This window comes from Dama dama, chromosome 15 (assembly GCF_033118175.1).
Source record: "Dama dama isolate Ldn47 chromosome 15, ASM3311817v1, whole genome shotgun sequence".
NCBI lineage: Eukaryota > Metazoa > Chordata > Mammalia > Artiodactyla > Cervidae > Dama > Dama dama.
Genome location: NC_083695.1, coordinates 68,022,343 through 68,033,864, shown reverse-complemented (window position 1 = coordinate 68,033,864; position 11,522 = coordinate 68,022,343). Strand labels below are relative to the sequence as shown.

At 45.5% G+C, this 11,522-nt stretch overlaps 1 protein-coding gene across 2 annotated transcripts in view; it reads right to left on the bottom strand.

Moving 5' to 3' along the window:
- HIF1AN (hypoxia inducible factor 1 subunit alpha inhibitor) overlaps window positions 1-11,120 on the bottom strand; it is a 38,156-nt gene extending 27,036 nt beyond the window's left edge. Inside the window, exons 1-8 of one of the 2 annotated variants that reach the window (XM_061162404.1) lie at window positions 10,904-11,119; window positions 10,386-10,636; window positions 7,558-7,706; window positions 4,907-5,052; window positions 4,074-4,180; window positions 3,597-3,660; window positions 3,262-3,372; window positions 588-2,413 (exon numbers count right to left, since the gene is read on the bottom strand). In XM_061162404.1, the coding sequence (XP_061018387.1) occupies window positions 2,369-2,413; window positions 3,262-3,372; window positions 3,597-3,660; window positions 4,074-4,180; window positions 4,907-5,052; window positions 7,558-7,706; window positions 10,386-10,636; window positions 10,904-11,080 (1,050 nt within the window). In that variant the 5' untranslated portion in view covers window positions 11,081-11,119 and the 3' untranslated portion in view covers window positions 588-2,368. Of the gene's footprint in view, window positions 1-587; window positions 2,414-3,261; window positions 3,373-3,596; window positions 3,661-4,073; window positions 4,181-4,906; window positions 5,053-7,557; window positions 7,707-10,385; window positions 10,637-10,903 lie in introns of those variants that run through there. The other variant, XM_061162405.1, reaches the window with a different exon arrangement.
- Window positions 11,121-11,522: the final 402 nt, after the last annotated feature.

Below are 11,522 nucleotides of genomic sequence, written 5' to 3'. Positions count from 1 at the left end.
CCCAGAGAGCTTTTACCCTGAGCTGTATCTTCTGTATTCTTTTGGGCTAAGCCTGTCTGTAATAGATACTGCCCAGTGGGTAAGATCTGAGCAAGGCCTGTAGTTCAGAGGTATGGTAGGAAAATCAATATAGTTTGCTGGAGAAGCACAGCAGGGGGTTTGTAGCCCAATAGTACTAGGATTGAATCCTGATTGCCACCAATCACTTACTCTTGAGCTGTAAAATGAGAATACCTACCTTGCAGGATAGCGAGGAACAAAGACAAAAGCACTTGCCACTATTAGGTGTCTTAATAGTCAGGGGTTCCTGTTGTATTACCCAAGGATCAGGAGCCAACCTGTGAAGGCCCCTCCACCCCAGTCAGACATGGGTGGGCACAGCACCCAGAGAAGATCAGCTGAGAGGACCAAGCCATCACCCACATCCTTGAGGAATGAGCCAGGAAGGCTGCAGACATGCTGAGGAGAATGAAAAGAATGTGCTATATTTCAAAATGTGAGTGTGGTCAATTTATCCTTCTTCTGTCCTGTTTTCTTTGCTGTGTTCCTTTTTCCCAAAAGAGATGGAGGGATAGAGACCACTGCGGTCACATTTTCCAGCATTGGCTATATTTGAAAGAACTACACTTTAGAAGGTACCGTGTTTGAACACCCACACTGCATCAGAGAACCCCAGCATGGGGTACTAAAAATAAACACCCCACCCCAAAATACACACAGGTGCGCTCATGCACACACACGCGGCATCCTCAGTCCATCAGTGCACTGTAACTATAAACTGAGCTCTGGGGGTGAGAGCCACAGCTCAGACACTGGAAGTAAACCTTTGGCAAAAAAAAAAAAAAAATGAACCCAGAGACTTCCAACTCCTTTTTCCTTCCAAAGAGAAGGGGTGTGGAGATGGGAGTGGAGGTGACAGGACGCAGGGCCACCACACTGCCCAATTCCAAGGGCCCCACTTCCACCACACAGGTGTGAATGACGGCCCTTTGAGTTTTGCAGTGCCCAGTGGCCCAGCTGTAAGCTGCAGCCCTGAGAGGGGTTCCCACAAGTAACTATAAACAGAAAAGGAATTCCACTCCATGCTCCACCAGTTGCCCTCACTTGTGAGGGTGTTTGTGGAACATTACAGTGGGGTCTGGCAGAGGTGCTGGCTTCAAGAGGCAAGGCTACATTTTTGCCCTTGCCATGAGGTGGATGACAGGTGGTGAGTGAGCTGCCTCGGCTTGACCCCACTTAGTCTACTTGAGCCAGGAAGCTCCACAGACATAGCAGAGGACTTGGCCTGGGCGGGGAGGGTCATAGGACCTGGAGGCTCTAGCCAGTCTCAGGCAGGTTGTTGCAGTGAGGCCTGACCATTATCCAATGGCTAAAAATGAGTTTAAAAGCTTTAGACCAGGTCAGGCAGTACTGCCTTGGAGCTCCTGCTGTATGTTCCATCGGACAAGGTTAAGCAGTAGAAACTTGGTAAGCAGAGAGGCAGGCCAGTGTAGACACACATGCACACACACACATCCACAAAAGGCTTGCACCCTTAGAACCTACAGAAGCCATTGCTAGAGGACTCCCCTGGCACTCAGGACAGAGAGCAAGAGCTGGTGAGGAAAGAGAGAAGTTGTCTGTAAAACTCCTGTAATGTGGAAGTTCTGCACAATCCTTGGTTCGTTTGTCCCAAGGCGCTTTTCTGTGTATGGCTTAAGCTTGAAGGTCCAAGCTGGAACCCTGCCTAATGCGCTCTCCCAGGAAGCTATTGAGACTCTCAGAGGGACGCCTCCCCCTCCCTCTCTCTCCCATTAGAGTCCCCGTAGCACTCCTACCAGCCTAGAACCTCACTCTGTGAAAACTGGGAGGGGGGAGACTGACCTCACAGACAGGACAGCTGTGGCCCTGTAGCCCAGATGTGGGGGCATCTGAGAGCATCTCCTCTCTCTCAGGCTGAGGCACTGAGGTTGCAGGAGATAGAGCCGAGAGCCAAAAGTGGCATCCTGACCCAGGAGAAGGGAGCAAGGAACAAATACATACACACGTGTGCAGGCACACACACGCACACACACCCCGAGGTTGACAGACTAACACACAGACATGATGACAACCAGAAGCTGGGGACTCCACACACTGAATGCAGGACTTTAGGGGGCAGAGAGGGAAGGTGCTGGGGCACAGAGGCAAGGGTAAGAAGTCCCTCCGAATGGGAGTGGAGTGCCAACCACCCTGCCTTGCCCCAAACACCTGCCTCCAGGGCCATGGCAAGAGTCCAGTCCATTAAGTGCAGCGTGCAATACTAGCGCTTGGAGTCTCCTGTCCTCATCAATGAAGCGGTGTGGACGGGCTAGCAGTCACCTGGCAGGAGGCCTTGACTCCTGGCAGGCTAGTTGTATCTGCCCTTGATCATTGTGTTCAACAAGGGCCCCACCTGTGGAAAGACATGAGGAGCCAGTCAGAACTGTCTGTCCTCTAGCCCCAGAGCAGGACGGGGTGTGTCTGGAGACATCGACGTCCAGCCAAGGGCAAGAATAAGGCTTTCATTCAATCTTGTAAACCCTCTAATCAACTCTCTTCCTGGAGGTCAACCCAGTGTTCTTGGGCATGGTCCCCTCCTCTGGGTCCATGTTGGATTACCTTCCCTCTCACAACACCCTATACACATAAGCAGCACCAAACTGACAAACAGATGGTCGGAGGAGCTAACACTCCCCAGACACCTCAGAGTGTCTATCTGCGTGTTTCGTAAATGTGCCTTAAGAATCTTAAATGCTTCTTTATCCTGAAAGGATCACTTGCAGTTGGGGCTGGTGCTCTCCCCCCACAGGTGCTATGGATACAGAGGCTATCCACAGGACAGAGGTAAAGAGCATCACAAATACAAATCTCCCCCATTTATGCAATGGGCCACTGGCACACCTGTGTGGGAAGCAGGTCTCAACATTACCTAGAGCAGCCTTGGCACAGCTGGGAGCATGCCAGAAGATGCTTTACTGCTCGCTTTCCGTTCCAGAAGAATCCCCTCAGGGGTCCCCAGCTGGCACACAAGCCCCATGAGGAACATTACTACTAGCATGGAACAGATTACAACTGATCTGCCAGTCAACCCCAGCTCTCACCAAAAAATTAGAATTTTCTGAACACACCCATAACCTCTATGAAGAGAGAGGACAACATACTGAAACAGATGAGCAAGAGAGAACATGACACCAACCCTGACTTCCCCTGGTCACTCTGCCCACTGAGTCACAGGAGTGCCCCTCTGGGGTAGCCACATACCTCTTGTGGGTTCCCCAAGGCCTCTCCAAGCATCTTCTCAATGTTCCTCATGATGGCCACTTTCTGATGGGCTTTGAGAGGATATTCAATCCTCTTAGGAGTCGGGGCCCCCTGCAAAGTAAGCAGCAGCTCAGGAATGTCTTCAGCAGGCTCCAGAGTCACCCACTGTGCCAAGCACCACCCTCTCCTAGGAAACCCGTTCAACCCCAACCCTCTTCATCTCCCCAAAGACCCAGTAATCACTTCCAGGACAGCCAACCTCCCTGCTCTACCCCGAAATAATTCATCACACCTACCTCACCCCACTCCCATCTAGAACAAAAAACCATAGTCACCTTATACCAGAAGTTCACAGTGATGGTTATCCCCCCATTTAGTAATGACTCTATGTGATGCCACCTGCAAGAAAATAAACAGGTTGCTGTTTGCCACCAGTACTTTTCAGAGGGACGGATCCTCTGAAACTAGGTAGAGTGCAGCTAAGGGATATAAAGAAGACAGTATCTTCACACTCATCCTATTAAACACACCCTGGAGCTAGAGGGAGTGTGGTGTTTGGTCTTCAAATACCACAGAGCCAAGCCTCAAGCCTCTGGGGCCTCTTTGGACCAGAGGAACTGTTATCCCGTCTAGAGACAGTGTTGTCATTTCCCCCACATTAAGTATGCCCATCATCTGGATATGCCAACCTTCCTGTACATCACATTAAGTCCAATCCTGCCACAACTCAAAAGAAGGGACATGGATAAGGCTTTCCAGGGAATCGGAAAGAAAAGCTCCCCAGAAGCCCCCAGTCCTAGCCCCATCCTCACCAGTACATTGGGATGTAAAGAACATCACCGGGGCCAACAACTGTTTCGTAACCAACCACGTTCTGGAAATTGGGAAACCTCTCGTAGTCAGGATTGTCAAAGTCCACCTGAGAGGTTCAAGAGGAAAAAAAAAAATCAGTCAATCACCAAATTTTTATCTGTTACTTTGGTAATCAAGAAAGGTCCCTTAAAAAGTCTTGAGATTTTTTTTTTTAATCCAGCAAAAGACACAATACACATTAAACATATGCAAACTCTCTCAGAGAATGACATAAGAAGATGGGCACTGCTGAATGTTAAATGAATACTAGGCTTTTAAGGAATTAGGACTCATCTTTCAGCCAAACTTTCAGAAACTTTCTCCCAAACACATATTCTAACCAGCAAAGACTCCTACACAAGGCAGCTAAGCAGCTTTCTCCTCAAGGAAGAAGAGGAGCTCTCTGGTTGGCCACAAAGTCAACTACATACCTCACTGAGATCCAGAAAAGACCTTAAGTGACATATCTCAATTCTATTCATCCTTCTTTTTATCAAAAAGAAGTAGCATCTGTGACAAAAGTAAACAATCATAAAATCTAATGGAGACATACACATTTTGTTTCATGAATTTATAATCCAATCAAAGAGAATAACCAGAGCCCACCAGCATCAGTGAGGGCTTTGCCCTGAACATCTGGAGACCGGCACAGGGGCCAGGAATATGTAAGCTACATTGTGAAATTGTCCTCTGAGTTTATCCAAACCTGGCATACTGCCACAGAGAAGGGGGACCAATGCCCATCTTGGACCTCAAAGGAGTTCTATACCCTCCTCGGATCACACAAGCTCACCTGGCTCTGTCTGTCACAGGGATGATGAACAGGATACGGGTAGAGGCACTCAAACTGATCCGGAGGGAACAAAATGCATCGCTTATAGCCTTTTATCTGAGCAAAGAAGTTCTGTTGCTCATCATAGTGAGCAGGTGTCACATTTCCTATAAGAAGAAAGACATTTTCTTATTCAAGACAGTAGCTCTACTCACAGGATGGAACACAGGCTTCAATGTTACAGAGAAACCTAGTCTGCCCTCTCAGCAAAAGGTTCCAAATCAAAATCAGGGAGACTATAATCACAACTCATTCAATTAGGTGTTACACTTTTTAATAGGTGATAGGTGTAGTAGCAAACATCACTGGCTAAGGGTTCACCATCAATTAGCAGAGTAGACTTCCTTAAATGACGGCTGCTGCCCTTACTGTATACAACTGCACATCAAAATGATACAAGCATGACAAAATAATACACTCCATACAGCTATGCCCTGCTTTTCGGAAGTTCACTTTATACCACTTTGCTTTTACAAAGGACCTATATTTGCACCTATTTTGCTAACTGAAAGAAATTCAAAGAGAATTTTCATTTTTACAAAGAAAAAGGCAAAAGTATCACTCAGTGTTTGCTCTGGAGTGAGCCATTACAGAGGCAGCGAGCACGAGCAGCAAGAGTGGCACTGCCAACCTCCTCGCCTGTAAACTACACTCAGCATCAAGCCACCATAGCTCTGATTGTGTCTGTGAGCATCTGTGCTTTATCTCTATTTATTTTGTGCATCTGTTAGCAAGATGTGCCCCAGGATAATTGCTTCTTTGTTTTACATCATCTTGGCTTATAGAAGGTTTCAAAGGGATGGTCTGCTTTCAGACAGCTAGTGGGAACCTGTACTTGTACTCTTCTTGATAATGGCACAAATTTAAGGGAAACACAAGCAAGAGTTAGAAACAGCTGAAATGACTGGTATCAGCAATGCATACATGCTCTTCTTTGACAGAGTTAACCAGTCTTCTTAAGTTGTATATATGTACTTACTTTGGGTAGCTCTTCTGGAGCTCACCAGGGGCTTTCCTGGTGGCTTAGACAGTGAAGAATCTGCCTGCAATGCAGGAGAGGTGGGTTCGACCCCTAGGTCAGGAAAATCCCCTGGAGAAGGGAATGGCTACCCACTCCAGTAATTTTACTTGAAGAATTCCATGGATAGAGGAGCCTGGTGGGCTACTGCCCATAAGGTCACTAAGAGTCAGACACAACTGAGTGACTAACACTCTCTGGAGCTCAAAGATTCTCAACCTTTGCTCCCACTTCAACACACTTGTTGGACCGCAACACTTCTTTAGATGAACACTGGAGCTGTTTATTCTCATGGGAGCCGGGGGAGCATAACAAACTCCTGAAGAGTGTTGTGTACTCCGAATAACGCAAATTATCTAAAATGCCATCTTGAATTATCTGCCCTTGTGTATGTATGCTCCTCTTTTTAACTGAGGCTGCATCTGACAGTTATAAAGAGCCCCACTGTTTCTCTGCACAGTCCCTGAGAGCTCAAGGGACCTCTGCAGGGCATGGAGTTTAGAAAACATTCCCCAGTCTGCCTGAGTGGGCCAAGACAGCCACTTTACTAGGTGCAGAGTCCATGTACATTCCTGAAGAAGACTTGCTCACTTGTTTCTACCTGCTCTATCTGCTTTCTTGCCCTCTACCAGAGGATAGAAAGGCAACATTCAGAGTCAAGTAAATAAGAACTGGCTCCTGGTAGGTCAACCAACAGTTGGCTTCAAAGGGGCAGGCTAAGGGTCAATTCATAAGCTGCAATACTAGAAGCTTTCGTTAATACTAGCAGTAAAAGATATAAATCTGGAGAAAAGACAATCAAAGGGGAAGAAGAGACTTCAGAGCCTAGTGGTGACTGATAATGAGTAATTACTGTGCTTCCTTGTTCAACTCAATTTACTCACCATGTACAAAGTACCTCTACAATGACCCTGGCACTGAGCTAGTGACAGAATTGAGACAATGACCCTGGTTGGTAAATAGGTTTCTTTCTCCTCATTGGAGTTTAAAGGCATCTCTTTTTAATTAAAAAAAAAAAAAAAAGAAGTATTCAAGTATTTGCTTATGTACGTGTAAAATCTTCTAGCAGGATACAGAACCAGCTAACAACATTTGGTGCCTCCAGGGAGGGAATGGAAACTGGGAGGCTGGGAAACTGGAAAGTAAGAGATTTATCACTACATACTTATTTATACCTTTTGAATTTAACTCCAAAAATGTATTATCTGCTCAAAAGGTAAGTTCAATTTATATTTGAAAAATATTTCTCTTCTACTAGGATAAAAATCTGCACACATATCAAACAGAAAACAGCAGAATTTTAAAGAGATCTCCAGTATCTGACTATATGTATCCACAAAGCAGCTGAGGAAGGGAAAAGGGAACTTTCTTTTTAGAGTGCCTGAAGCTAGTTTAATGATGTAACATATTAATCTCATTGAACCTTCATAGTCAATTTTAAGGTATTACTGTGCCTGTTTTACAAATTAAGAGACTGAGGCTTAAGAAAGTTACATGACTTGTTCAAAGTCATGGATCGAGTAAGTGGTGGGGAAAGGATCAGAAATCAGTTCATATGACCCCAAGTCGTGCTGCTTTCTGAAAGATTTCTTACCTTCCATGCCAATAAGCAGCAGGTTAGAGGTCAGCTGACCCCAGCCACGCTTTCCCTGTTGCTTATTAATCCAGTTCCAGTTAAAACCCAAGAAGTCCATGACAATCTTCCTGCCGACAGTATCATTGAGTGTTTGCTGTAGATACAACCTGTGTTCCCCAAAAAGAAAATCCCATTAGTGCATGTACACACTGTCTGTGGCATGGCCTCCCTACACCTGGAAATTCAAACCCAAGTCCATACCAACATTTCTAAGAAAAACAGCTGCAGTCATGAACTCTCACAGAGCCGAATCCTCTCCTATCCTTCTTTGAGCTCTGTTCAACATCAAATTTTGTATTTTAAAGAAGTGATTCTTGGCTTTTCTGGGTTACATTATGAATCTTTTATGAATCCAAGAGGGGAGAAAAGTACCCAAGGGAGGTTCCCCATAAAAATGCACATACATTGAACTTTCATTTAATTTCATAGATTCCTCAAAGCCTACCCACAGACCCTAGAATGATGACTCAGCCTGTTCCAGAAACTCTCAGGGCCTGAGAGGTCTCCTCTGGCCTCCAACAGCCATTGTGGCAGATTGTATTCCCTCCTTGTGAGAGTTATTCTTCTGCACCTCCTTGAAGTAAGGTTTGCTTATCTAACTTCTTTGGCCACCAAGTTGTCCACAGAAGTGACTGGAGCTGCTTCCAAACTTTAATTTTAAGAACCAGTACACACTACCACCACATTACTCTCCCTCAGCCACAGCAACTGCAAAGTTTCAGATAGCAACTGCTGGAGCAATCTGGGTCCCAAAGTGGAAAAGATGACCTAAGAGAAGAGCCTCCAGGTGACCCAAGATGGACATGTAGCATGTGTGAAAAATAAACCTTTCATGCTTCACATTGCTGAGTCCTGGAATGAAGCCTAGTTTATCTTAACTGATTCAGCCACCTATCTGTAGCAGCCATCTGGAGCTGAAGGAAGAAACCTCACTAAACTTTCTGCAGACTCAGGGCCCCTAACACGCCTGAGGAAGGTAAGAAGTTACTTAATACATATGAAAACCCAAACACAGTTGCTCAAGTCCCCAAAGAAATATTATTTAGGAGGCAAACATGAAGGAAAAAAAGTAATGGTGCTAAGAACGTCATTTCAAAAGGCTCAAAGGTATCTCGGTGCCTGATGATAACCATGATGTTTTAAAGCAATCTTTATTAAAATTTTGCTAACTTGAAAAGAGCTACCTGTGTGGGGACATGGAACCCTCAAGACTTGAATACAACCTTGCAATGCTCCCCAGAGATTATGAAGTATGTATATTCACACAAATATTTCTCAAGTAACTCTGAAAGACTGAGAAACACTTCCCAAACAGGAATCTAAACAATTCCTCTGAAACCTTAACAGTAAATGCTCAAAACAGCTCAAAGAGGATCCTAATACCCTTTACCTCAGAATCGTAACAACCTGTATCATTATACAATGGGGTTAGTTGATGCTAAAGTCAGCTGGTAGGGAAAAATCTGCAAACAGTAAAGAAATTTTCCTTAAGTCATCGACAAAGTACAGACTACACTCCTAGCTCACATTTACGCAAAATGTTCTCACTACGGGAAACAAGAACCCTAAAATGACTGAGAAATCAGAAGACTCGTATCTTATCTCATGCTCACTATAGTGCGTATGTTCACCCAACAGATTTACACTCCACCAGCATCATCTAAATCAATCTTTCTTCTCAATGTTGGTTGTGTGTGTATGTTTGTGTGTGCATGAGTGCACACTGTGGTAAATTTGAGGACATTAATGCATGAATGGATTCCACTGCAATAGTCTCTACAAGACATAAAGAACAAATCTATTGTAGTTCGGGTTCTAGAAACTCTTTTGGTCAAAGTTCCAACATTATGACAATAGCTAAGAGTTAAGAAGACAAAAAAAGGGAGGGGGGAGGGAGGCAGATATTTCAAATCCTTTCACTCTGCCACATATTGCTAACAGAGTCTGAAAGAGAAATGGGGCTGGAAACTGAAGAAAAGCCCTGGGTTGGGCACCAAATGTGAGATGGAGATAGTCAGTCACCATCAAGTACTCAGTGACAGCAATTCCCCAGGAGCAAAGTTAAAGCAGGACTGAATGCTGTCTGAGAACTATATAAGAGAAGGTCCTCATAAAGAGAGTTAAAAGGGAGAGATAAGTCACTCCCCTATGTGTGTGGGTGTCTTGGGTTTGCTGTTGTCAATATAATGCAGAACATCAATATTCTCCCTACCCTCACCTATTCAACTTTTCAGCCTGCGCTGCCCCCATTCAAATATTTTAGGACAAAGGCTGCAAACCTGCAGTCTCAGGAAATTCACTGACATTTTAAACTGGCCTCTTGCAGCATTTTAAAAAACTTGAATTAGCTGCCCACATTTAAAGCTTAAAAATTTTTTAAAAATAGAAATCCTGATTTCTAGCTTCTCCTGGCAGGACGTGGGGGAGGGAATCAGACTATCTCGCAACCCTGGGGTTGCACTCCAAAATGGAAACAAGAGTTAAGTAATGACTTCTCACTCTGAACAGGGTATATGCCTTCAGCTTCATGAGAGCTTTCACCCAAACCTTCACTCATTTCATTCACCTACTAGACTCTGCTGCTGCTGCTAAGTCACTTCAGTCATGTCCGACTCTGTGCTAGGCAAGTGTAATTCTAACTTTATGAAGACAACAAATTTGAGTCACACTTCAAGTCTAGTCATTCCATCATCCCTCAAGCTAGAAAATTCAGCCTCAAATAAATACAGGAAAGAAAAATGGGATGCCCTAGATTCAATGGAAAAAGCCATGATCTCAGAACTTACCTCTCTTCACCTCCTCGCTGCTGTATATCCTGCAGTTTCTCAACAAACTCATAAAATTTCATTTCTTCCCTGTTGGACCTTGGCTTAAAGTTCTGGAAATTAGCCATCTTCTTCTCATCATAGTACAAGAACTTGTGGGTGCTGGCACTGTACACGGAGAAGTCACCGTTGCCAATATTTTCTTGCAGGTATTCAAGATCCCATTTTAGTGCAGGATACACAAGATTTGTGTCAGTCAGCACCACAGGCTCCTAAATGGAAAAAACAAATCAAGTTGTCCCAAGGAGCTGGTGGGTTCTTGTCCCAAGATTCCAACTATTTCCCAACTTCAAAGTAACTTATGTTAATCAGCATGAACCCCGCAAGTTCCATTTCTCCTCGCTTTCCTCTCCATCCCCGCTTAAGACCCTAGTCCACAGCCCGGCCGGTCCCTTCCTTCTACCACCATTCGCCTTTGACCTCTCCTCCCAACCTGGTCCCTTCCCCCTCCCGCTTCGAAAGCGGCTCCGCCCCCCTACCTCATTCTCGATAAGCTCCTCCGCCCGGGGGTCGCTTTGACTCAAACGCGGGATGGGCCGGGTCGGGAAGGTGTAACTGCGCAGTTGGGACTCATCCCAGGCGGGGCCAGGACCTTCAGCCTCTTCCCGGGGTTCTCCAGAGGCCGAGGACGCGGCCTCCGTTGCTGTCGCCGCCATCTCTACCGCTAGGGACGGCCCCAGCGGAAGCGGAAGCTGCGCCTATTCCGGAGAATAATACAACGGAAACCATAGAGATAGGCGGTAAGAGAGAGCGGCCCAGAGAAATTAAGAACGCCGGCCCGAGCCCTTTGGGAGTGCCTCCTAATGGTAACCGATAGCTCTACACTAGGTAGAGTTTAGGTTTCTAAGACTAGACAATTATTTCACTGACTAGATTGGGCTAACCAATTCACAAAATATTATTGCTTATGCGTCCAGGCCTACACAACAGGCAAAGAAGAAGGCAAGTTTAGTGAGGCATTAAATTTTACCCTGACGGATGGGGGGAGACACAAACTTGACCCACCTAAGGAAGTCAGAAGGAAAAGCAGTTGTCCAATACATAGATGTTGAGCAAAGTTTGATCTGAAGCCCTCTGCAAAAAAATATATGGCAACTT